Below are 23,162 nucleotides of genomic sequence, written 5' to 3'. Positions count from 1 at the left end.
GTGTATATACAAAATTATAGAAATCCTCATAGTCAAAAAGACGAGATTCAAGCTCAGGTCGACAAATTAATTAAAGATAAAATAGTCGTACCTTCCGTTTCAGAATACAACAGCCCATTGTTACTAGTACCCAAAAAATCAATAGATAACGAAAAGAAAAAATGGCGATTAGTAATTGACTATCGTCAAATTAATAAAAAAATTATTAGCCGATAAATTCCCACTCCCTAGGATCGACGATATCTTAGATCAACTAGGTAGAGCAAAATATTTCTCTTGCCTTGACCTAATGTCAGGATTCCATCAGATTGAGCTAGACAAAAACTCTAGAGATATAACATCTTTTTCAACGAGCAATGGCTCTTATCGCTTCACGCGATTACCATTTGGTTTGAAAATAGCGCCAAATTCATTCCAAAGAATGATGACTATTGCATTCTCTGGACTTGAACCCTCACAAGCATTCCTTTATATGAATGATTTGATAGTAATCGGTTGTTCTGAAAAACACATGCTTAGCAATTTAATTAGTGTTTTCGACATGTGTAAGAAATACAACTTAAAGCTGAATCCTGAAAAATGTTCATTTTTCATGCATGAAGTCACATTCCTGGGACATAAATGCACAGATAAAAGAATCTTGCCAGGTGACAAAAAATTTGATGTCATATTAAATTATCCAGTCCCTCATGACTCGGACAGCGCTAGACGTTTTATTGCATTTTGTAATTACTACAGACGATTCATCAAAAATTTTGCCAATTATTCTAGGCATATAACAAGACTAAATAAAAAGAATGTCCCATTTGAATGGACTGATGAATGTCAAAATGCATTTGAATATCTTAAAGCTCAACCAATAAAACCAACTCTGTTACAATACCCAGATTTTACAAAAGAATTTTGTATAATCACGGATGCAAGTAAGCAGGCTTGTGGTGCAGTGTTAACACAAACCCACAATGGAATTCAACTTCCGGTAGCTTACGCATCGAAACAATTAACAAAAGGAGAAAGTATGGTTAGTAGTAAAACGCACTCTATGAAAGGGTTCTTACCTGTGGCAGTTATGTTATACTCTGTGTACTCTTGTATAACAAATTTGTCACGAATTGTCTGAAAATATTGAATACAGCAGCCGCGTCGATACAGCTACGTATATCTGTTCGTTGATCTGTTAGTTGTGTGTATTTATTTTGAAAATTATCTTGATTTAATAAATTAGTGTACTATATAGTAAATTTCCGCAGGATCAATTACATAGATGAATCTGGAAAAACACTTAAGTCTTAGCGGCTGAAAGATCCCACAAAAAAAAAATAATTAATTGATCTAGCAGAAACTGTCTACTTCATAAATGGATTGTTATACCGTGAATATAGGGCAATAATAGGGCAAGTACAATGGTATTACATAAGAAGGAAATAACAGTTTATCAACTTTTCATCTTACGAGTGTGCCGTCATTTTCCATAAATTAATTAATTAATTGGGACCATACATAAAATGTTCCATGTGATTAACAAACCTTTCGATAGCTAATTATTTTAAATGACTATTCGAGCTTAAATTGTTGTCTAGACGTGTTAGTTATTTTCCTGTCCCAATTGTTCTTCGTGTTAAGCTGGCTGCCATACTTCGTTAATTTAGATGGTTTTCCAGAAACACCATATATTGCAAAATTTACCTGTTTGTCTGAAGTTCTTAACTTCACCAAATAAAAAGAAAAGTGGAAAGATGCGAGAAGAGAAATACCTTGGATAAAGTTGATAAGGAAATGCAACAATTTTCATATTATTCAGTTAAAATATGAAATGAAAAACCTGTAATAAGTAAATGGGGATGGATAATGCGAAGCAATACATTTTCTAAAACATCCCATTTTAAAGTCTTTTAATTTCGCTGGAATTTTCACTATCGACTATAAGGCAAGCGAGTACTAAAAATTGTTAATACTTTTTATTTAATAATTAGCGCCGAATAGAATATTCGCTACTAAGAGAATATCACCAGCAATTTTTCCACAACTCGATTCATTAACAGATTGGGACCTTAATGCTGAACGAAGCGGCAGCAAAAAATCGGTGTATACACTAGAACTAAATTGAAAACTTTCAATAGCATCATAAATTATTTTAAATAATGGTTGCTTGTTGGAATGGAAGTAACCCCTATTACCGTGTATTAATTTTATTCCTGAATAAGAAGTATTACAAATACTCATATACATGCAGTGATCTGGGCGATAGTTGTATTCACATGGAATGATATGTAGTTTGTCGGGATGATAATAAAAAAGTATATTTATAATATCTTGGTCACCCCATGTTATGCGTAACTTATATTCTTTATAAATAGGAAATACATGTTGTTCCCAATTGAAGTTTCGCATGCGTGTGAGGTTCATCAGCATGACTCCAGAGTTTACTCCAAGTTGACCATAAAAAGGATGTCGTGCAAAACGGTTATACCATCCAACATTTCCATTTTCGTGCTCAGGTGCTAGAGCAGCGATTTGACTTTCATTAAATTTGTCAAAAAATTTCCAAATGTCCGTTATCGGAGATAAAAATAAAATATCTGTATCAACGTATAACAACGAGTCGACCTCCGTCAATAGGGACTTGAAATAAATTAAAATATAGAAATTATCTTCATAGTTTTCTAAAAAATATATAACATTTTAGAACCTTATTGCATAAAATAAAAACATTACTTAAATTGCTTAAGCAAAACAATATTTATCTTCCTGCAACAAGTTCTTACCGGCAAAAAAAGGCGTTGTGCGGCACATGGCTTAAAAAGGGATTTCCACTCCATCTCACTTTGGTTTGGAAATTTTAATGGCAGAAGCTCAAATTCAAAGGGTTGGGGGAGTGTATCCCGCCAGTCCGTCAGCTTCTCTCTTATTATTTCAGTTAATGGATCTTCCGTAAATACTAAAAACTTTAGGCATTCGTGGTAATAATTAAAAAGGATAGCCGACTTTATCATAACTAAAGTCTCTTGGGCTCGCTGGCCACAGGCGACTGCAACAATATGAAAGGTGTGACGCCTATGAAATTGTATACAAATTTGGTTAATAAATAAAAATATATTATTTTAAAGTAATTTTAAATAAGTTAAACAAAAGTTAACAAAATACTCTCTATGATATAAGGTTTTCTATTTGAAGATTCCGATGTTATTATAGATGTATTTATTCACTGCAATTTTGTTTGTTATTTGTTGCTATTCACTGCAGTGGCTTTTGCTGCCGAAGAAACTAATTTTCTTAACATAAGCAAATTAATACAGATCGATTAATAAGAGGCCGTTGACACCGGCCGTTAATATGAGTCCGGTGTCAACGGATGCAATTATGAGCTAGCCAAAACAACAAAACTTAAATGTAAACATGCATTTGTGCCTCGAAATCCAAAATGTAAACACAAAACCAAAGACTTAATTACAAACCAATGGCGAAGCCACAGATAAGTTCTTGATTCCTGGTCTAACAGAAAAGTTATCCAGCTGCTAAACAAAAATCAAATAAGCTACTTTATTTTTATCATTTTTATTCCAAAAAAAAATTTTTATTTTAAAAAAAAAATTAGTTCCCTCGATAGAATTCAAACTCAAAACAAGTAAGAGGTTCTAGTCGGGAGCTCTCGACTAGGGGATACCCTGAACACTCTTCTTCCAACAGGCGATAGGTATAAAATGAAAGATACTTGATATATAAGTATATACTATTCTTGAAGCTACATGTCAAGTTTGGTGACTCTAGCTCATATTATTTACCGAAATTGCTCAAAAAACAGGATTTCGATATCGATTTTTATCGATTACGTGCAAACGGGGCATGTTATCGAAAATGGCAAACAAACTCGATCTGCGCGGGGACTAGGAGGACCTACAGCTAAAATTTTAAGTCTCTAGCTCTTATGAAGAAAAATTAAAATAGCAGCACATACACGCAGCACAGAAAGCAATAGAATCGCAATTGCAATCATATAATTCAATAAAGACGCGCGTGAATGTATGTGTATACATGTATACAGAAATTCTTGCGCTTTGCGCTAGCTGCCGCTAACACGTGGGCTGCCAATATATATATTTATATCTATATAACCACGCGTTTTCTTTAATAACTTTTGTGTTTCTTAACCGATCTTGACGAAATTTCTAACAGTATATCTTATTATGCTATAGAACATTCGTATATTCTCAAAAAATTGCATAAAAACGGTGGTCTCAATAGGTGGGTAGTTCCAATTGAATTATTTATTTGATTTATAGCTATGTTGTGTAGTCGATATTTACCATTCAATAATCTACTTTTAACATTTGGTATCTCAAGCTTTTTTAATTATGAGATTTTCTTACAACCCAAGATTTCAATATCGGTTTATATTGATTACTTGGAAACGGAGAGAGAGAGATCGATTATCGGAAATAAACTCGTACTGCGCATGCACTAGGAGGACCTACATTCCATTTCAATTTCAAGTCTCTAGCTCTTATAAGTTCTGAGATCCTTGCACACCAATATAAACAACAATTTAAATGCAATTGTCATTTTGAGAATACATGAATATTTTAAAGTACAATAAGATCTACTGCTGAAAACTTCATCAAGATCGGTTAAGAAACAAAAAAGAAAATGTGTTTTGGCTGCCCATTTGGTTAATAAATAAAAATATATTATTTTAAAGTAATTTTAAATAAGTTAAACAAAAGTTAACAAAATACTCTCTATGATATAAGGTTTTCTATTTGAAGATTCCGATGTTATTATAGATGTATTTATTCACTGCAATTTTGTTTGTTATTTGTTGCACTGCAGTGGCTTTTGCTGCCGAAGAAACTTATTTTCTTAACATAAGCAAATTAATACAGATCGGTTAATAAGAGGCCGTTGACACCGGCCGTTAATATGAGTCCGTTGAAACAGTTGCAACGTAGCCAAGCATTGATGCAATTATGAGCTAGCCAAAACAACAAAACTTAAATGTAAACATGCATTTGTGCCTCGTTTGCGGCAGCTAGCGCTCACTCCAAGAATTTCTGTATACATGTACACACACATTTATGCGCGTCTGCTTTGAATTCTATCAACAGCATTGCAATTGCGATTGTATTGTTTTCTAAGCTGCTATTTTAATTAGTTTTCTGCTCATTAAGATTTAATTATTGGTGTGCCTGTTGAGTAGAGGCGGCGGAAAGTAGCGTAATCAGTTACGAGATCGAACCCTACGGAGGAAACTGTTTTCATTTTTTTTTGGCTGGCTGTTGAGTAGAGTCGGCAGCAAGTAACGCGGTCAGCTACGAGTTCGAACCATGTCAAGGGAACTTTGTTTTTTAAATTTATCATTGTTACTACTAAAGCAAACGAGCGCGATCTGCATTTGGTGTTAGAATAAGAGAGTTCAGGGTATCCGCTAGTCGGGAGCTCCCGACTATAACCTCTTACTAGTTATTTAATAAAAACTAATGACCTAAATGAAATATTTATATTTTATATTCAAATATCTTTGTTTACTGTGGGGACCTATTTTGCTTAAAATAAAAAAGCAAACTAAGTCATATTTCGGAAAGGGTAATTCATCGCCGGCTTTTCGAAGAAATCTAAGAGACCAAAAATTGAACATGTTCAATTTTTGCGACTCGCTACTTGTGTCATATTATAAAAGGGTTTGGCCTGTTCATGTGCAAAATTATTATTTTTCATGCTTGTTGTTGGTAAGGCTACCTGAACGTTGGCATGTGTGCATAATAACTCTTTGGGCCGGCTAAGCACGCACACTTACACACTCTTCTATATGGATGGAAGCATTTATGCGTTTGTGTGCCTGTACATTGCCTTCCTGCCCGATGCGAATTTGGCAAGATATGAAGTTTTTGTGATTTCTGAATTTCGAGCTCTACACACACACACATGTGTGAGAATTAGCCGATAAAGGGTTTGTCGTGAGACTGAGATATTTTCTTCAATGGGTGCGTAAAATTTGGGCGACAAGCACAAACAGGGAGAAAGAGAAGCAAAGTGAGAGCGAGGCATACTCTGCACATGCATACACACATATGTGTTTGGGCTGTAAGGATTAAAAACTAACATACATATATTAAGAAAAAGCATCAGCCGTAGCGACGTTGCGCGCTGAGCGAGATGCGGCTTCATACTGATTGTTCGCCTTTAGAGGCCGGCGATCGGCTGCCACTCTCAGCAATAGTACTCTCTCTGGGCATAACAAAATGGTCGCAGGCACCCATGAGGTTCACTCGTTGCGATTTATCGTGATTCGATTATTCTGCTGTTTGACATGTCTATGCATTGTATGGTTAGTACTGTTACATACATTTGCACAAATACTTTATACTCTTCTTACCTATTTTAAATGGGTTCAGGGTTTAATTATGTGTTCGATTCATTGAAACAAATTTCAATATATACATACATATTTTGATGTACTCAAAAATGCATAACTTACAGATAAAAACATAGGTGCTTGCATTCCATTGGATAACACAAGAAATTTCCTCCCCAGCATGCACTTTTCAAGTTCAAGTTCGTGTTGCTTTTTGAGAATCAAATGCAGTCTGCTGGTTTATCGTTTGTAGAGCGAAAAGTCAGGCTTGACGTTTTGCGTCATCAACAATGGATGGGCGTTACTCATCTTAATATACATATATATTGTCGTTGGTCACATAGTAAGTCTACATTTGCCTGACATGTCCTTTACCCCACAGGATGCAACCATAGTATCTTACCGTCGTACTCTATGCCCAAGACACTGCTTGCTCAGCGTCCTCTGGGTATATATTGAGTCCAATCCCATTTCTGTCCAACCACAATCAAGGAATTGTCATACTAAATTTAAGAGCTTCTAAAAGGTGTATAGCATGGTACAAATAAACTCCCAATTATCCTTTCGCCTCGAATTAGCTACTGTCCAGCTACCCTCCAGACTAGAGACTAAGAACGAATTACGCCAGTTGTGTTAGCTCACATACACCACATGTTTTCTTTAATATCTTCCGCTTGTTATATGATTTTGAAATTGAATATTTGAGAAATTCAATTTGGTGACTCTTGCTCTGACAAAGAAGCCCGAATTAACTAAACAAGAGTGAAAATGGGATTAGCTTTGGATAAGGTTATAGCTAGACGGATGCGCCAAAATAAAAAAAAACAGCGTGTCTGTGCCTTATTCTCTTACTTGGAACGGTATTTATACATTCAGCAGCATTTATTGCCGAAAAAAACGGTTCCTAAGGGCAATAACTTTTAAATTAATAGATATTTCTACCATAAATATGTATAAAAATGGGTTTATCTTCTATATTCATACGTCCATACATACGAATGTATGTTCATATATCTGTACGTATACAAAAATACTTACATTTCGTTGTGTCCAGTGTCGGATTTAAATGATCGTTTATAGTCCCAATGTGGACGTTCATTTAATATGTAGAAAATCATAGTGAGTGCCATAATACTAAGAAAAAACATTTGGAAATGGCGCTAAAATATGCTATAGTTAGGTAAGCTGGTTAAAATATCATATGATTTTCATATACCATTTTGTTTTCTAAAAAGTAAATACATATGTACGTACATACATATGTATTTCTTTAGCACTAATATATTTTGAAAATTAATTTATTTCCCCGGCTACACATAAGCAAACCAACATTGGTTAGCCATATAAATACCAATCTTTAGTAAGTCCTGGAAATCGAATACTACGAAGAACTAGGGATATTTACTCAACTCGTTAAAAGTTACTAGTACTTAAAAGTAACTAGTTACTGCTGTTACACCTTACAAAAGTAACAGCAACAAAGAATCATCCTATGACATGCACGGATAGTAAAGCAAGGGTCTACTCTTCGGTCGCTGTTTACTCAAAAGATTGACACCGAAAATTACACTAAGAGATTACTAGGACGATATGACAAATGAGTGGATCAATGTTGATGGCGAAATTTATATACACTTCACACGAAGATATACTTTTCAGCATATTTTATACATTTCAAAAACTTGCACAGTTTTTAATTTGTATTGCTGCCTATTATTATACTTGTTGTATAGTTAAAGTCTTTATAACAGATCTGTACTCAGGCTATTCCTTTCGTATTCTTCGAAGAGCTGAGTACTGTGTCACTGGCCTGTACTCAGGTTGTTCCTTTCGTACTCTTCGAAGAGCTGAGTACTGTGCCAGCACTAACCAAATAACAAGCCAAAGCAGTTTCCTGTAGTGAGAGCGAGATAAAAAACAGCGATGCCGTTCTATCGCACAAATCATATGGATGAGAGTAAGCCAAAGCAGTTTCTTGTAGAGTGAGCGAGTAAAAAGACAGCGTTGCCGTTCCACGACACAGGCCATATGTATTCTTACTCTCTTGCTCTGAGAGCATGCGGACATGTCTCGAACCCGAACAAAAACGAAGGCGAGTTTGGACCAGCCGCAAAAAAAAACGAATGTCACCATCAAAAGTACGGTTTGTCCGGTCTATATGTTATTTGGTTAGTGGTAACAGTCAGTATTCAGGCTGTTCCTTTCGTTCTGGCTGCAAATGTTTAACTGTTGTTATTTTTTACTTACACTATACGTCCCTTTAACAAACAAACTAACTAACTAAATTAACTAAAAATATCATATAAAATTAATATAATATAATAAAAATATAATATTCATATTATACATCATAACATAATTAGATATTATTTGGTTCATATATATAATTTTTTTCATAATAAACTGCACGCCTAAAAAAAGTATTTGTCGCTAATATTTTTTTTGTAACTGTCACAGTTGTCACTGTGACACAGAAATAAACCTATTGATCATCCCTACAAAAAAAAAAGCTTGTTATTGCTGGACGAAACATCGATGCATCGATGTTTTTAAATTTATGTCAAACATCAATGTTTTTCCTGATGCACGATGTTTCGCTAGTTCTTCGTTCTGATCACTCCACAAAAGTCAACGTAGTTTTTATCATAATTCCATTTCCGGTGTCGAAAATTAACATTACTGTGTATTTTGTTGCATTTGACGTTATCGGCAGCATCGAAGGATTGCTTAGTTGGTTGCGTGCGATATTATCGGCCACGCCTATATTCTTTTGTCATATGGCCAAGGTATCGGGAGTGCAGCTGGGTCCACAGCGGAACCCAATTTGTTGAAGGGTGGCAACGCCAGGCTTGCGATCCACGGCGCCAAAAGGGGCGATTGCTATTGGCCGCCCGATTCGCCCTAAAAGAGACTATGAGGAGAGTGGATCGCATGACCTTGGATATGCCCTTGGCCTTCATTTGGGCCGTTGACCCAAAAAAATGCGGATGTGCAGATGGACAGCAACGGTGCCCGCCTCGCATATGTATGCGTGTGCCGAAATTCGGCACCGATGTTGCTGCCCAAATGTACAGCCGGGAGTTCGATTTGATCCGCGGTCAACGGCGGGCGTGTCAGCTCGAAGCGAGCTTAAAGTTATAATTTTACTGTCGGCCCATAAAAAACTAAGTTTCTAGAAAAACGTTCCGCAATTTAAAATTTAACAATAAATTATTTATTTGCCGTTTATTAATACAATCTAAACAAACACTGTTTCAAATTTATACAAAATTAGAAGAAACTTAAAACTTAAGTGCGACATGAGACGAACAAATAAAAATCAAAAGACTATTAACAAAATAAACGGCTCCGGCAACGAAGGGACCAGCTCTCGCACCAGAGAAGCCCACGAAGTTCACCCCAAAGGCCAGGGTTGGGCTCAGCAGCGCACGCCAGCCATATCAGCGGCGCACGCCAGCCATATCAGCGGCGCACGCCAGCCATATCCGCGACGCCCGTCAGCCAAGCATCAGCGCAACCCTGAAGACGGCAGGACGAGCCACCAACGACCGGGCTCCAACAGTGAAGAATCGACCACAGGCGAGACCACGCCCACATCCTCCGCGTGAGTCTGTTCCATTTCGCCCCTCCTCGTTCGAGTCATGGCAGAACCAGACATAGACTCCTGATTGTGCTCCCTGAAAGAGAGCAGATTTTTTGCAGTTGTTAAATTTAGTTTTTTGTTTATAAATTATATATATATACCTATGCACTTACGCCAAGCATCACTTTAGAGTGCGAACAGTGAGGGAATAACCCCAAAGGTTATGCATATTCGCTTATAAAATATAAAAGTTTAAAATTTAGTACTTGTGTGAACAATACCCACATATATACCTAATTTGAATTACCCCTTTCAATCGCCCCTTACCGACCCCAGAGTGCTCTTTAGGTAGGGCAAGGTAGGACTAAGCGATTTAATATATGTATATATATCACCTACCTGTTGCACGACTGATTGTCGTGACATACCCAGTTCTAAGTATTTGCGTGGGTACACTGTTCCTGAATCGGTGCAACGATTGCCTCATGTTTGCCTTCTTGTTTTATTTTTTGAGGTATTTTAAATTTAAATTTAACAAGGAATATTTTTATTTTGCTGTTCAATAAGTAGACATGAATTTAAACATTGCGAGACAATATAAAAAATTAAAAAAAACTTAAAACTTATATGCGACACGGAACGAACAAATAAAGACGATAAGACAATTAATAAAAGAAACGGCCCAGGCTTCCGGCAACGAAGGGACCAGCTCTCGGACCAGAGAGGCCAACAGAGTCACACCCAGGCCAGGTTTCGACTCAGCGGCGCACATCAGCCATACCCTCGGCGCACGTATCACCGACGCTACCCAGAATGTTGGCTGTCTGTATATCAGCCTGTCTGTCTCTGCCGGTGTGTCTGCCTGCCTGTCTGTGTATCTCTCTCTCTCTCTTTCTATGTTTCTGTATGTCTGCAAGTCTGTAAGTCTGCGTGTCTGTCTGCCTGTTTTCCTATATATCTGTCTGTCTGTCCGCCGGTCGGTCTTCCTGTCTGTCTGTCTCTCTCTCTCTCTGCCCGTGCATCTTACTGTCTGCGAGTCTATTGGTCTGCCTTTCTGTGTGTCCATCTGTGTGCCTGTCTGTCTGTCTGCCCGTCTGCCTGTCTCTCTGTCTGCATGTCTGTCTGTCTGTATATCAGAATGTCTGCGTCTGCTGGTGCGTCTGTCTGCGATGCTGTAGGTATTCCTGTCTATCTGTCTGCCTGACTGTCTGGGTATATCTTTCTTTTCCTGTGTGTCTGTATGTCTGCGAGTATATGGGTCTGTGCGACCGTCTGCCTATCTGTCTGCCGGTCTGTCTCTCTTCCGGTGTGTCTGTATGTCTGCGAGTATGTGGGTCTATGTGACTGTCTGCCTATCTGTCTGCCGGTCTGTCCATCTGTGTACCTGTCTGTCCGTCTGCCCGTCTGCCTGTCTCTCTGACTATATATCTGTCTGTCTGGTAGTCTACCTGTCTGTCTCTGCCGGTGTGTCTGTCAGTGAGTCTGCAGGTATTCCTGCCTATCTGTCTTCCTGACATCTCTCTCTACCTGTGTAGCTGTTTGTCTGCGAATCTGTGTGACCGTCAGCCTATCTTCCCATCTGTCTGACTGTCTGCCGGTCTGTCTGTCTATCTGTGTACCTGTCTCTCTGTCTACATATCTGTCTGTCTATAAGTCTCTCTCTGCCGGAGTGTCTGTTTGCGGGGCTTTAGCTATTCATGCCAATCTGTCTGCCTGACAGTCTGTGTATCTCTCTCTCTCTCTCTTCCTGTGTTTCTGTATGTCTGCGAGTCCGTGGGTCTACGTGTCTGACTGCTCGTTATCCTTTCTGTCTGTCTGGCCACCGGTCAGTCTGCCTGTCTGTTTGTCTCTCTCTGCCCAGGCGTTTGACTGTCTGTGACTCTATTGGTCTGCCTTTCTGTCTGTCTATCTGAGTGCCTGTCTGTCTGTTTGCCCGTCTGCCTGCCTCTCTGTCTGCATTTCTGTCTATTTGTATGTCATCCTGTCTGTCTTTGCCGATGCGTCTGTCTATCTGTCTGCCTGACTGTCTGTGAATCTCTCTCTCTTCCTGTGTACCTGTACGTCTGCGAGTCTGTGGGTCTGTGTGACCGCCTGCCTATCTTCCTATCTGTCAGTCTGTCTGCCGATCTGTCTATCTGCTTTTCTGTCTGTCTATCTGTGTGCCTGTCTGTCCGTCTGCCTGTCTCTCTGTCTGCATGTTTGTCTGTTTGTATATCAGCCTATCTATATCTGCCGGTGCTTCTGTCTACGGGGCTGTAGGTATTCCAGTCTATCTATCTGCCTGACTGTGTATCTCTCTCTCTTCCTGTGTGTCTGTTTGTCTGCGAGTCTGTGGGTTTGTGTGATCGTCTACCTATCTTCCTATCTGTCTGTCTGGTTACCGGACGGTCTGCCTGTCTGTCTGCCTCTCACTCTGCCCGTGCGTCTGACTGTCTGCGAGTCTATAGGTCTGATTTTTTGCCTGTCTATCTGTGTGCCTGTCTGTCTGTTTTACCGTCTGCCTGTCTCTCTGTCTGCATGTCTGTCTGTCTGTATATCAGCCTGTCTATCTCTACCGGTGTGTCTGTCGGCGAGGCTGTAGGTATTTCTGTCTATCTGTCTGCCTGACTGTCTGAGTATCTCTCTCTCTTCCAGTGTGTCTGTATGTCTGCGAGACTGTGGGTTTGTGTGTCTGTCTGCCTATCTTCCTACTGTACGTCTGTCTGTCTGTCTCCCTCTCTGCCCGTGCGTCTGAATGTCCGCAAGTCTAGTGGTCTACCTTTCTGTCTGTCTCTCTGTGTACCTGTCTGGCTGTCTGTATGAATATCTACCTGCCTGTCTGTGCCGGTGAGTCTGTCTGCGAGGCTGTAGGTATTCCTGTCTATCTGTCTGCCTGACTGTCTGAGTATCTCTCTCTCTTCGAGTGTGTCTGTATGTCTGCGAGCCTGTGGGTTTGTGTGATCGTCTGCCTATCTTCCTATCTGTCTGTCTGGTTACCGGTTGGTCTGCTTGTCTGTCTGCCTCTCTCTCTGCCCGTGCGTCTGACTGTCTGCGAGTCTATAGGTCTGATTTTTTGCCTGTCTATCTGTGTGCCTGTCTGTCTGTATTACTGTCTGCCTGTCTCTCTGTCTGTATGTCTGTCTGTCTGTATATCAGCCTGTCTGTCTCTGACGGTGTGTTTGTCTACGGGGCTTTAGATATTCCTGCCAATCTGTCTGCCTGCCAGTCTGGGTATCTTCCTCTCTCTCTTTCTGTGTTTCTGTATGTCTGCGAGTCCGTGGGTCTGCGTGTCTGACTGCCTGTTTTCCTTTCTTTCTGTCTGTCCACCGGTCGGTCTGCCTGTCTGTCAGTCTCTCTCTCTCTGCCCGTGCGTCTGACTGTCTGCGAGTCTATTGGTCTGCCTTTCTGTCTGTCTATCTGAGTGCCTGTCTGTCTGTCTGCCCGTCTGTTTGCCTCTTTGTCTGCATGTTTGGCTGTCTGTATATCAGCCTGTCTGTCTCTGCCGGTGTGTCTGCCTTCCTGTCTGTGTATCTTTCTCTCTCTTTCTCTATCTTTCCATTTTCTGTGTTTCTGTATATCTTGAGTCTGTGGGTCTGCGTGTCTGGCTGCCTGATTTCCTATCTGTCTGTCTGTCCGTCGGTCTCTCTCTCTCTCGCTCTCTCTGCCTGTGCATCTTACTGTCTGCGAGTCTATTGGTCTGCCTTTCTGTCTGTCTATCTGTGTGCCGGTCCGTCTGTCTGCCCGTCTGCCTATCTCTCTGTCTGCATGTCTGTCTGTCTGTATATCAGCCTGTCTGTCTCTGCCAATGCGTCTGTCTATCTGTCTGTCTGTGAGTCTTTGGGTGTGTGTGACCGTCTGCATTACTTCCTATCTGTCAGTCTGTCTGCCGGTCTGTGTGTCTATCTGTGTATCTGTCTGTCTGTCTACCCGTCTGCCTGTCAGCCTGTCTTGCTGTCGACATATCTGTCTGTCTGTAACTCTATCTGTCTGGCTCTGCCTGTCTGTCTCTGCCGGTGCGTCTATCTATCTTTCTGCCTGACTGTCTGTATATCTGTAACTGTCTTCCAGTGTATCTGTATGTATGCGAGTCTGTGGGTTTGTGTGACCGTCTGCATATCTTTTTATCTGATAGTCTGTCTGCCGGTCTGTCTGTCTGCCTTGCTGTCTGTCTATCTGTGTACCTGCCTGTCTATCTGTCCGTCTCTCTGTCTACATGTCTGTCTGTCTGAAAGTCTACCTGTCTGTCTCTGCTGGTGTGTCTGCGAGGCTTTAGGTATTCCTGCCTGTCTGCATGTCTGTCTGTGTGTCTCTCTCACTCTGCCTGTGTGCCTGTATGTCTGGTCTGTGGGTCTGTGTGACCGTCTGCATATCTTCCTATCTGTCGGCCGGTCTGTCGTCTGCCTTTCTGTCTGTCTATCTGTATACCTGTCTGCCTGTCTCTCTGTCGACATATCTGCCTGTCTCTAACTATACCTGTCTGTCTTTGCCGGTGCGTCTGTCTATCTTTCTGCCTGACTGTCTGTGTCTCTCTCTTCCTGTGTCTATGTATGTCTGCGAGTCTGTGGGTCTGTGTGACCGTCTGCCTATCTTCCTATCTGTCAGTCTGTTTGCCGGTCTATCTGTCTATCTGTGTATCTGTCTGTCTGTCTGCCCGTCTTTCTGTCTATATATATGTCTGTCTGTAAGTCTGCCTGTCTGTCTTTGCAGGTGTGTCTGTCTGCGACGCTGTAGGTATTCTTGCCTGTCTACATGTCTGTCTGTGTATCTCTCTCTCTCTTCCGGTGTGTCTGTTTGTCTGTGAGTCTGTGGGTCTGCGTGTCTGTCTAACTGTTTTCCTATCTGTCTGCCTGTCTGCCTCTCTCTCTGTCTACAGATCTGTCTGTCTGTAAGTCGTCCTGTCTTTCTCCGCCGGTGTGTCTGCCAGCGAGGATATAGGTATTATTGCCTATCTGCCTGTCTGCCTGTCTGTGTATCTCTCTGTCTCTGCCTGTGTGTCTGACTGTCTGCGAGTCTATTAGTCTGCCTTTCTGTCTGTCTGTCTGCCCGTCTGCCTGTCTCTCTGTCTGCATGTCTGTCTGTCTGTATATCAGCCTGTCTCTCTCCGCCGGTGTGTCTGTCTGCGGGGCTTTAGGTATTCCTGTTAATCTGTCTGCCTGCCAGTCTGTGTACATCTCTCTCTCGCTTCCTGTGTTTCTGTATGTCTGCTAGTCCGTGAGTCTGCGTTTTTGACTGCCTGTTTTCCTTTCTGTCTGTCTTTCCATCGGTCGGTCTGCCTGGCTGTCTGTCTTTCTCTCTCTCTGCCCGTTCGTCTTACTGTCTGCGAGTCTATTGGTCTGCCTTTCTGTCTGTCTGCCTCTCTGTCTGCATGTCTGTATATCAGCCTGTCTGTCTCTGCCGGTGTGTCTGTCTATCTGTCTGCCTGCCTGTCTGTGTATCTCTCTGTCTCTCTCTTCCTGTGTGTCTCTATATCTGCGAGTCTGTGTGTCTGTCTGCCTGCTTTCTTATCTGTACGCCGGTCGGTCTGCCTGTCTGTCTGTCTCTCTCTCTCTCTGCCCGTGCGTTTAACTGTCTGCGAGTCTATTGGTCTGCCTTTCTGTCTGCCTATCTGTGTGCCTGTCTGTATTTCTGCCCGTCTGCCTGACTCTCCGTCTGCATGTTTGTCTTTCTGTATATTAGCCTGTCAGGGTCTGCCGGTGTGTCTGCCTGCGAGGCTGTAAGTGTTCCAGATTATCTTTTTGGCTGCCTATCTGTGTATCTCTCTCTTTCTTCCTGTGTGTCACTATGTCTGCGAGTCTGTGGATCTGCGTGTCTGTCTGCCTGTTTTCTTATCGGTCCGCCGGTCGGTCTGCCTGTCCGTCTGTCTCTCTCTCTGCTCGGGCGTTTGACTGTCTGCGAGTCTATTGGTCTGCCTCTCTGTCTATCTATCTGTGTGCCTGTCCGTCTGTCTGCCAGTCTGCCTGCCTCTTTGTCTGCATGTTTGGCTGTCTGTATATCAGCCTGTCTGTCTCTGCCGGTGTGTCTGCCGTCCTGTCTGTGTATCTTTCTCTCTCTCTTTCTGTGTTTCTGTATGTCTTTGAGTCTGATGGTCTGTGTGACCGTCTGCCTATCTGTCAGTCTGTCTGCCGGTCTTTCTGTCTGCTTTACTGTCTGTCTATCTGTGTACCTGTCTGTCTGTCTGTCCGTCTCTCTGTCTACATATCTGTCTGTCTGTAAGTCTACCTGTCTGTCTCTGCCGGTGTGCCTGTCTGCGAGGCTTTAAGTATTCCTGCCTGTCTGCATGTCTGTCTGTGTATCTCTCTCACTCTTTCTGTGTGTCTCTATGTCTGCGAGTCTGTGGGTCTGCGTGTCTGTCTGCCTGTTTTCTTCTCTGTACGCCGGTCGGTCTGCCTGTCTGTCTGTCTCTCTCTCTCTGCCCGTGCGTCTGACTGTCTGCGAGTCTATTGGTCTGCCTTTCTGTCTATCTATCTGTTTGCCTATCTGTCTGTCTGCCCGTCTGCCTCTCTCTGTCTGCATGTCTATCTGTCTGTATATAAGGCTGTCTGGCTCTGCCGGTGCGTTTGCCTATCTTCCTATCTGTCTGGCTGACTGTCTGTGTATCTCTCTCTCTTCCTGTGTGCCTGTATGTCTATGGGTATGTGGGTCTGTGTGACCGTCTGCATATTTTCATATCTGTCAGTCTGTCTGCCGGTCTGTCGTCTGCCCTTCCGTCTGTCTATCTGTATACCTGGCTGTCTGTCTGCCCGTCTGCCTGTCTCTCTGTCGACATATCTGCCTGACTCTAACTCTACCTGTCTGTCTCTGCCTGTCTGTCTTTGCCGGTGCGTCTTTCTATCTTTCTGCCTGACTGTCTGTGTATGTCTCTCTCTCTGTCCGTGCGTCGGACTGTCTGTGAGTCTATTGGTCTGCCTTTCTGTCTGTCTATCTGTGTCCCTGTCTGCCCGTCTGTTGGTATATCAGCCTGTCTGTCTCTGCCGGTGCTTCTGTCTATCTGTCTGCCTGACTGTCTGTGTATCTCTCTCTCTCTTCCTGTGCGCCTGTATGTCTGCGAGTCTGTGGGTCTGTGTGACCGTCTGCCTACCTTCCTATCTGTCAGTCTGTCTGCCGGTCTGTCATTCTGCCTTTCTGTCTGTATATCTGTGTACCTGTCTGTCTGTCTGCCCGTCTGCCTGTCTCTCTGTCGACATATCTGTCTGCCTGTAACTCTATCTGTCTGCTCTGCCTGTCTGTATATCAGCCTGCTGTCTTTTCCGCTGTGTCTGCCTATCTGTAGCCTTACTGTCTGTGTATCTTTCTCTTTCAGTGTATCTGTATGTATGCGAGTCTGTGGGTCTGTGTGGCCGTTTGCCTATATTCCTATCTGTCAGTCTGTCTGCCGATCTGTCTATCTGCCTTTCTGTCTGTCTATCTGTGTCCCTGTCTGCCCGTCTGTTGGTATATCAGCCTGTCTGTCTCTGCCGGTGCTTCTGTCTATCTGTCTGCCTGACTGTCTGTGTATCTCTCTCTCTCTTCCTGTGCGCCTGTACGTCTGCGAGTCTGTGGGTCTGTGTGACCGTCTGCCTACCTTCCTATCTGTCAGTCTGTCTGCCGGTCTGTCATTCTGCCTTTCTGTCTGTATATCTGTGTACCTGTCTGTCTGTCTGCCCGTCTGCCTGTCTCTCTGTCGACATATCTGTCTGTCTGTAACTCTATCTGTCTGCTCTGCCTGTCTGTATATCAGCCTGCTGTCTTTTCCGCTGTGTCTGCCTATCTGTAGCCTTACTGTCTGTGTATCTCTCTCTTTCAGTGTATCTGTATGTATGCGAGTCTGTGGGTCTGTGTGGCCGTTTGCCTATATTCCTATCTGTCAGTCTGTCTGCCGGTCTGTCTGTCTGCCGGTCTGTGTGCCTACCTGTCTGTCGGTGTACCTGTCTGTCTGTGTACCTGTCTGTCTGTCTGCCAGTCTTTCTGTCAATATATCTGTCTGTCTGTAAGTCTACCTGTCTGTCTCTGCCGGTGTGTCTGTCATCGAGGAGGTAGGTATTCCTGTCTTTCTGTTTGCCTGACTATCTGTGTATCTCTCTCTCTTCCTGTGGGTCTGTATGTCTGCGAGTCTATGGGTTTGTGTGACCGTTTGCTTATCTGTCAATCTGTCTACCTTTCTGTCTGTCTGTCTGTGTAACTGTCTGTCTGTCTGCCTGTCTCTCCGTCCACGTATCTGTCTGTCTGTTAGTCTACCTGTCTGTCTCTGCCGGTATGTCTGTTTGCAAGGCTGTAGGTATTCCTGCCTATCTGTCTGCCTGCCTGTCTGTGAATCTCTCTCTCTCTCGCTCTCTTCCTGTGTGTCTGTATGTCTGCGAGTCTGTGGGTCTGCGTGTCTGTCTACCTGTCTGTCTGCCTCTCTCTGTCTTCCCGTGCATCTGACTGTCTGCGGGTCTATTGGTCTGCCTTTCTGTCTGTTTGTCTGTGTGCCGGTGTGTCTGTCTGCGAGGCTTTTGGTATTCTTGCCAGTCTGCCATCATTAGAATTATTTCTTTTATATAAAGATATACCTGTATACAAAAAATAAAAGAGGAAAATAATTAGATTTTTGTTATTTGTGCACGAGCGATACCCGTTTATATGTATATATATTTATATATGTCATGCACCATATGTGCAGAATATCCATTATGGTGGCCCTTACCGCCCCTACCCAGAGAGCTCTTTAGGCAAGCATGGTATAATAAGCGTTTTTGACACACATTCAACTACTTTCTTTGTGGCACATATATATACACGTATTTATTTCAGAGGGCACTTGCTCCCCCATTGGTGCAATAATTACCTGGTATTTATATCTTTCCTTCTTTTTTTTTTTTGTTGACTGGCAATAACTTTGTAGTTTTTCGTCGCCTGTTCCATTTAATGTTGTTAAAGTAAATAAAACGCACTTTGTAAGATAAATGCAATTTTAGAAATTAATACACATGCAACCAATAATACGCACCTGGTGAACAAATGTTCACACGCATGATAACGAAATTATCTGAATGGAGACACCTTATTAGTTAGAAAGAGATAAGAAACATTAATTGTTAACAATCATAAGGAATGCAACCAATTATACGCACATATTGAAAAGAGAATTGTCCGGCTAAGTTTAACTTGATGGGGAGAGGGGGAATAACAGCCGACACGGGCTGATGCAGGCCATCTAGTGGCCAAAACGAGCGAGACGAGTAAAGGTGATCGTCTCATGGTAGGGCGGGTACGCTGGATCCGGAACCGGGACCCGATCTTAAATCTTAATTGAGCCCTTATCTCTCCACACATCCATGCTCGTATATACGCATGTATTGCCACGCTGAAAAAAAAATTGTATGTTTGTAAAATTCTAATATATAAAAAATAATTTGAATTCCAGCGCCCAAATACACTTAGCCTACCTAAAGAGCCCCCTAGGGCGCTAAGGCCGATGAAAATATATGTTTTTTTTTGTTTACCAACATATATGTGTATGGATGGTGTGGAATCAAAAATACATATTTGTTTGTTTTTTTTTTCTTTTCAGGTTTCCCTGGCAATGGCCATCGCCGTTGGGTTCTCCCCTTTCTGCGCACAAACCATATCTCTTTAAGGTGAAAGTAAAATTATGCCAGAAAAAAAAACTAATGCCAAGCATATATTTATGACTTTTCTATCTTATTTTTATCCCCATATGTCTGGGACACGGAGGATGCTAGTCGGAACGGACTCACTCGGTACTACTTCTTCTCTGTTGGAGCCCCGCCTTTTGTGACTCGCTGCTACGTCTTGCTTGTTGTGCCGTAGGCCTGGCCGCGCGAAAGATCTCTGGCCCCGGGAATATTTTTGGGTGGGCCTGGCTGGCGTCCCTCGGCGTGGGATTTGGTCACCTTGGTTTTGTTGTTTCCGTTAAATGTAAAACTGTGTGAGCGTGTGTGTGTTTGGAAGTATCGTATGTAATTTATACACTTTAATTCCAGCTATATGTTTGTTTGCACTTAAGTTCATGAGTCAAACACCACATTTTTTGTGTGCGTGGACTCCTCTGACTGGCAATCTATATCGTCCTGGGATACCTGTGTCCGAAGCTCATATTACTACGGCCCGCACACACTAAACGTAAACACAGAGTGAGACAAAACAAATAGTAAACTTTAAACAAACTCTAACCAAAACCTACCCTAATATATCACATTTCATAACAGGTTATTTTGTCATGGCGGCTGCCACCAGGCTACGATGGACGGTCTCGAACGCTTCACCAATATGAGAACATATCATACTGCCATCAACCGCGACAAGAAAACTCCCAATGTTAATGCACACCATGGCAAGATCCACCTCCGTCGCTCTTCTGGCCATTCTTGGGGTATGCTGGGTGACAGGTGCGGCGCAGACTCGAATCTATATCGTTGGTGTGGATCCTAAAGCCAAGGGAGACTTTTCTCAGTATCTGCGTTGATATTTTTGTTATACCCTGAACTCATTGAAAATGGGTAAAAAGGGTATAATGTCTTTGTGCAAATGTATGAAACAGGCAGAAGGAAACATTTCCGACCCCATAAAGTATATATATTCTTGATCAGCATCGATAGCCGAGTAGATCTAGCCCTGTCCGTCTGTCTGTCCTTCCGTCTGTCCGTATGTATGAACGCAAGGATCTCAGAACCTATAAGAGCTAGAGAATTGAATTTTAGCTGTAGGTCCTCGTAGTACCTACGAGTTTGTTTCCGATATTCGATAACTTGCCCCGTTTCCAAGTAATCAATAAAAATCGATATCAAAATACTGTTTTTTGGGCAAATTGGGTAAATAATAAGAGCTAGAGTTACCAAACTTGATATGTTGCTTCTAGAATAGTATATATATTAGTATATTTCGTTTTATAACCATCACCACCTCCCCGCTACCACTCCAAAGCTATAAATCAAGTCAGTTCTTCAGTGTTTGCATATAATTGGTTGCATTTCCTTAAAATTATTAACAATTGGTCCTAATTTCAGACTTCATTATCTCTTATCTCATTTATAGCATAACACCAGCAAAGAAAGGACGTCACCGAAAGCTAATGCCAACCGCCGATGGGTACAACGTTGGAGAACAAATTATCTTAATTGAGCACTTTCCACACATTTCAGACATTCATACACGTATATATTTATTACCACGTTGAAAATAAATTGGTATGTTGGTACAATTCTTGTATATGTAAATTTATTTGAATTCAATCGCCTATCACTACGTTTCTTTCTTATAGGGTTTCCCTGGCAATGACCATCGCCGTTGGGTTCTCCCCTTTCTGCGCACAATCAACCACGACAAGAAAAACTTCCCATGCTCATGCGATTTATTTTATTTCGCTCGTGCACAAATAACAATAATAAAATAATTATTTTCCCTTTTTATTTTTTTATGCAGGTGTATATTTAAACAAAAGAAATAATTCTAATGATGGCAACAAAATCTTTTCTTCGTCAGGGGTCTCGAGCATGAATCTACATCGGCGGCCTGCTACTCATGGCGAGGAAGGACGACATGACTCACTCGGATGATGTGGGCGTGGTCCCTCCCGTGGTCGCTTCTTAGACAGTCCTTCTGGGTAGCGTCGGTGACACGTGCGCCGAGGGTATGGCTGATGTGCGCCGCTGAGTCGAAACCTGGCCTGGGTGTGACTCTGTTGGCCTCTCTGGTCCGAGAGGTGGTCCATTTGTTGCCGGAATCCTGGGCCGTTTGTTCGTCCCGTGTCGCATATAAGTTTTAAGTTTTTTTAATTTTTGTATATTTTCTCACATTGCTTAAATTCATGTCTACTTATTAAACAGCAAAATAAAAATATTCATTGTTAAATTTAGTTGGCCGGTTAGAAAACTTTTCTAGAATCTTTAGTGCGGGACCGGCATACAAAACGAAAAAACTTTAAAATCGCCTCGAGCACAGCACGCCTGCCGTTGACCGCTGACAAGATTGAAGTCCCTGCTGTACCTTTGGGCAACAACATCATCGGTGCCGAATTCGGCACACGCTTACATTTACGAGGCGGGCACGGTTGCTGCCCATCTGCACAGCTGCACTTTTGGGTCAACGGCCCAGTTGTAGGCCAAGGGCATTAACAAGGGCACCCGAACCGCTCTCCTCCTAATCTCTCTATGAGCGAATCGGTTGCCCAATCGTGATCGCTCAATGGTCTTATCCCTCTCTGCGCTGTGGATCGCAAGCCGGGCGTTGCCACTCTTCAATTAATTGGGCGACGCTGTGTGCCCGGTTTCACCCCCGATACTCTGCTCATACGACCAAGAGATATCGGCGTGGCCGATAATAAAGAACGCAACCAACTAGGCAAACTATCGATGCTGCCGATAACGTCAAATGCAGCATAACCACGCAGATTATTGTAACCAAACGGACGACGTGTTTACAATTAATCTGCGTGCGCATTTTCTGTATTGTTCGCCAAGCCGGCTAATTAGAACGCACAAAGTAGGCCACACCAAACCCGCTATTCCCCTCTCCAAGCTTTAGGTATGCCCCTACAAATTCTTTATCGACCGCCTCCGGCGGAAAATCATCAGCTCTACGGTCCTCAACCCGGAAGTTTCGGTTGTTGGCGCTGCGCCCGTTCCTAGCCTGAGGCCTCCGACATACCTCGGTCTGGGGGGATACCTCTTACTACGCGCGATGTGTCTCGGTGGCTCCGGCTCCGAATTTTGCTCTCTGGCGTGGGTCCCCAACGGTCTGAGCACGTCGATGATGTCCTCCATCATCTTCAGGAAGCCCGCTCGTATCTCATATCGGATGGACTCACTGATGCCGGACGGTAGGGATTGCCGATATATCTGGTGGGAATCGATGGGTGGTATTGGGAACTCTAGGCTCCCTAGATGCCCCTTCGCCGGGATCTCTCGCTCTTGAACTCGCTGTTCCTCAGCCATGAATGACTCCTAACCACAAGTCACTAACCTAACTTTTAATAAAACCAATACATATTAATCTTACCGACCAAATCTTGCTAATATTTACATAAATTTAAATTAATAGATAAATAAATATATAAATAACCACAATATTCACTATCGCCAACAAAATAACTCACTTTCGCCAACAAATCTTACAATATAAATAACTGAAGAACTAAATAAATATCGACAACAGAATTAACTCACAACAATAATTTTCCATGTTTTAATTAAGTTTCATATAATTCGGGGGAGAGACAACAAATCCTAACACAGGCTAATTTGTCTACGCATTATCTGGACAGTGGACAACATT

The 23,162-nt window shown here is 42.3% G+C and overlaps 1 protein-coding gene and 2 long non-coding RNA genes across 8 annotated transcripts; 1 reads left to right on the top strand and 2 right to left on the bottom strand.

The window, feature by feature from the left end:
* Positions 1-1,936: 1,936 nt before the first annotated feature.
* On the bottom strand, positions 1,937-7,705 carry shams (glucoside xylosyltransferase 1 shams). 3 transcript variants are annotated; one of them, XM_064685769.1, is made up of 4 exons: positions 7,566-7,705; positions 7,388-7,509; positions 2,766-3,028; positions 1,937-2,622 (listed from the first exon to the last, which is right to left on the bottom strand). In XM_064685769.1, exons 2-4 carry the CDS (start codon positions 7,446-7,448, stop codon positions 1,963-1,965), a joined length of 984 nt encoding a protein of 327 aa, XP_064541839.1. In that variant the 5' UTR covers positions 7,449-7,509; positions 7,566-7,705; the 3' UTR covers positions 1,937-1,962. The 3 variants fall into 3 exon arrangements, with proteins under 3 accessions (XP_064541839.1, XP_064541840.1, XP_064541838.1); XM_064685770.1 differs by having other exon boundaries at positions 7,388-7,483; positions 7,566-7,679; XM_064685768.1 differs by lacking the exon at positions 7,566-7,705 and having other exon boundaries at positions 2,766-3,054; positions 7,388-7,483.
* Positions 6,518-21,744, top strand: LOC135430930 (uncharacterized). Of its 3 annotated transcripts, none has more exons than XR_010436699.1 (6): positions 6,518-6,692; positions 19,441-19,808; positions 19,874-20,040; positions 20,099-20,824; positions 20,925-21,076; positions 21,151-21,744. It is a non-coding gene; the product is annotated as an uncharacterized LOC135430930 (long non-coding RNA). The 3 variants fall into 3 exon arrangements; XR_010436700.1 differs by having other exon boundaries at positions 6,524-6,692; positions 19,874-20,023; positions 20,099-20,262; XR_010436698.1 differs by having other exon boundaries at positions 6,530-6,692; positions 20,099-20,262.
* Positions 17,392-19,199, bottom strand: LOC135430934 (uncharacterized). Of its 2 annotated transcripts, none has more exons than XR_010436703.1 (4): positions 19,001-19,199; positions 18,877-18,929; positions 18,715-18,819; positions 17,392-18,439 (listed from the first exon to the last, which is right to left on the bottom strand). It is a non-coding gene; the product is annotated as an uncharacterized LOC135430934 (long non-coding RNA). The 2 variants fall into 2 exon arrangements; XR_010436702.1 differs by having other exon boundaries at positions 18,715-18,782; positions 19,001-19,191.
* Positions 21,745-23,162: the final 1,418 nt, after the last annotated feature.

This window comes from Drosophila montana, unplaced genomic scaffold (genome assembly GCF_035044405.1).
Source record: "Drosophila montana isolate Dmon_TW-CO22-7 unplaced genomic scaffold, ASM3504440v1 contig_310_1, whole genome shotgun sequence".
Lineage (NCBI taxonomy): Eukaryota > Metazoa > Arthropoda > Insecta > Diptera > Drosophilidae > Drosophila > Drosophila montana.
Note: the sequence above shows the minus strand (reverse complement) of the source record. Positions and strands in the feature narration are given on the sequence as shown.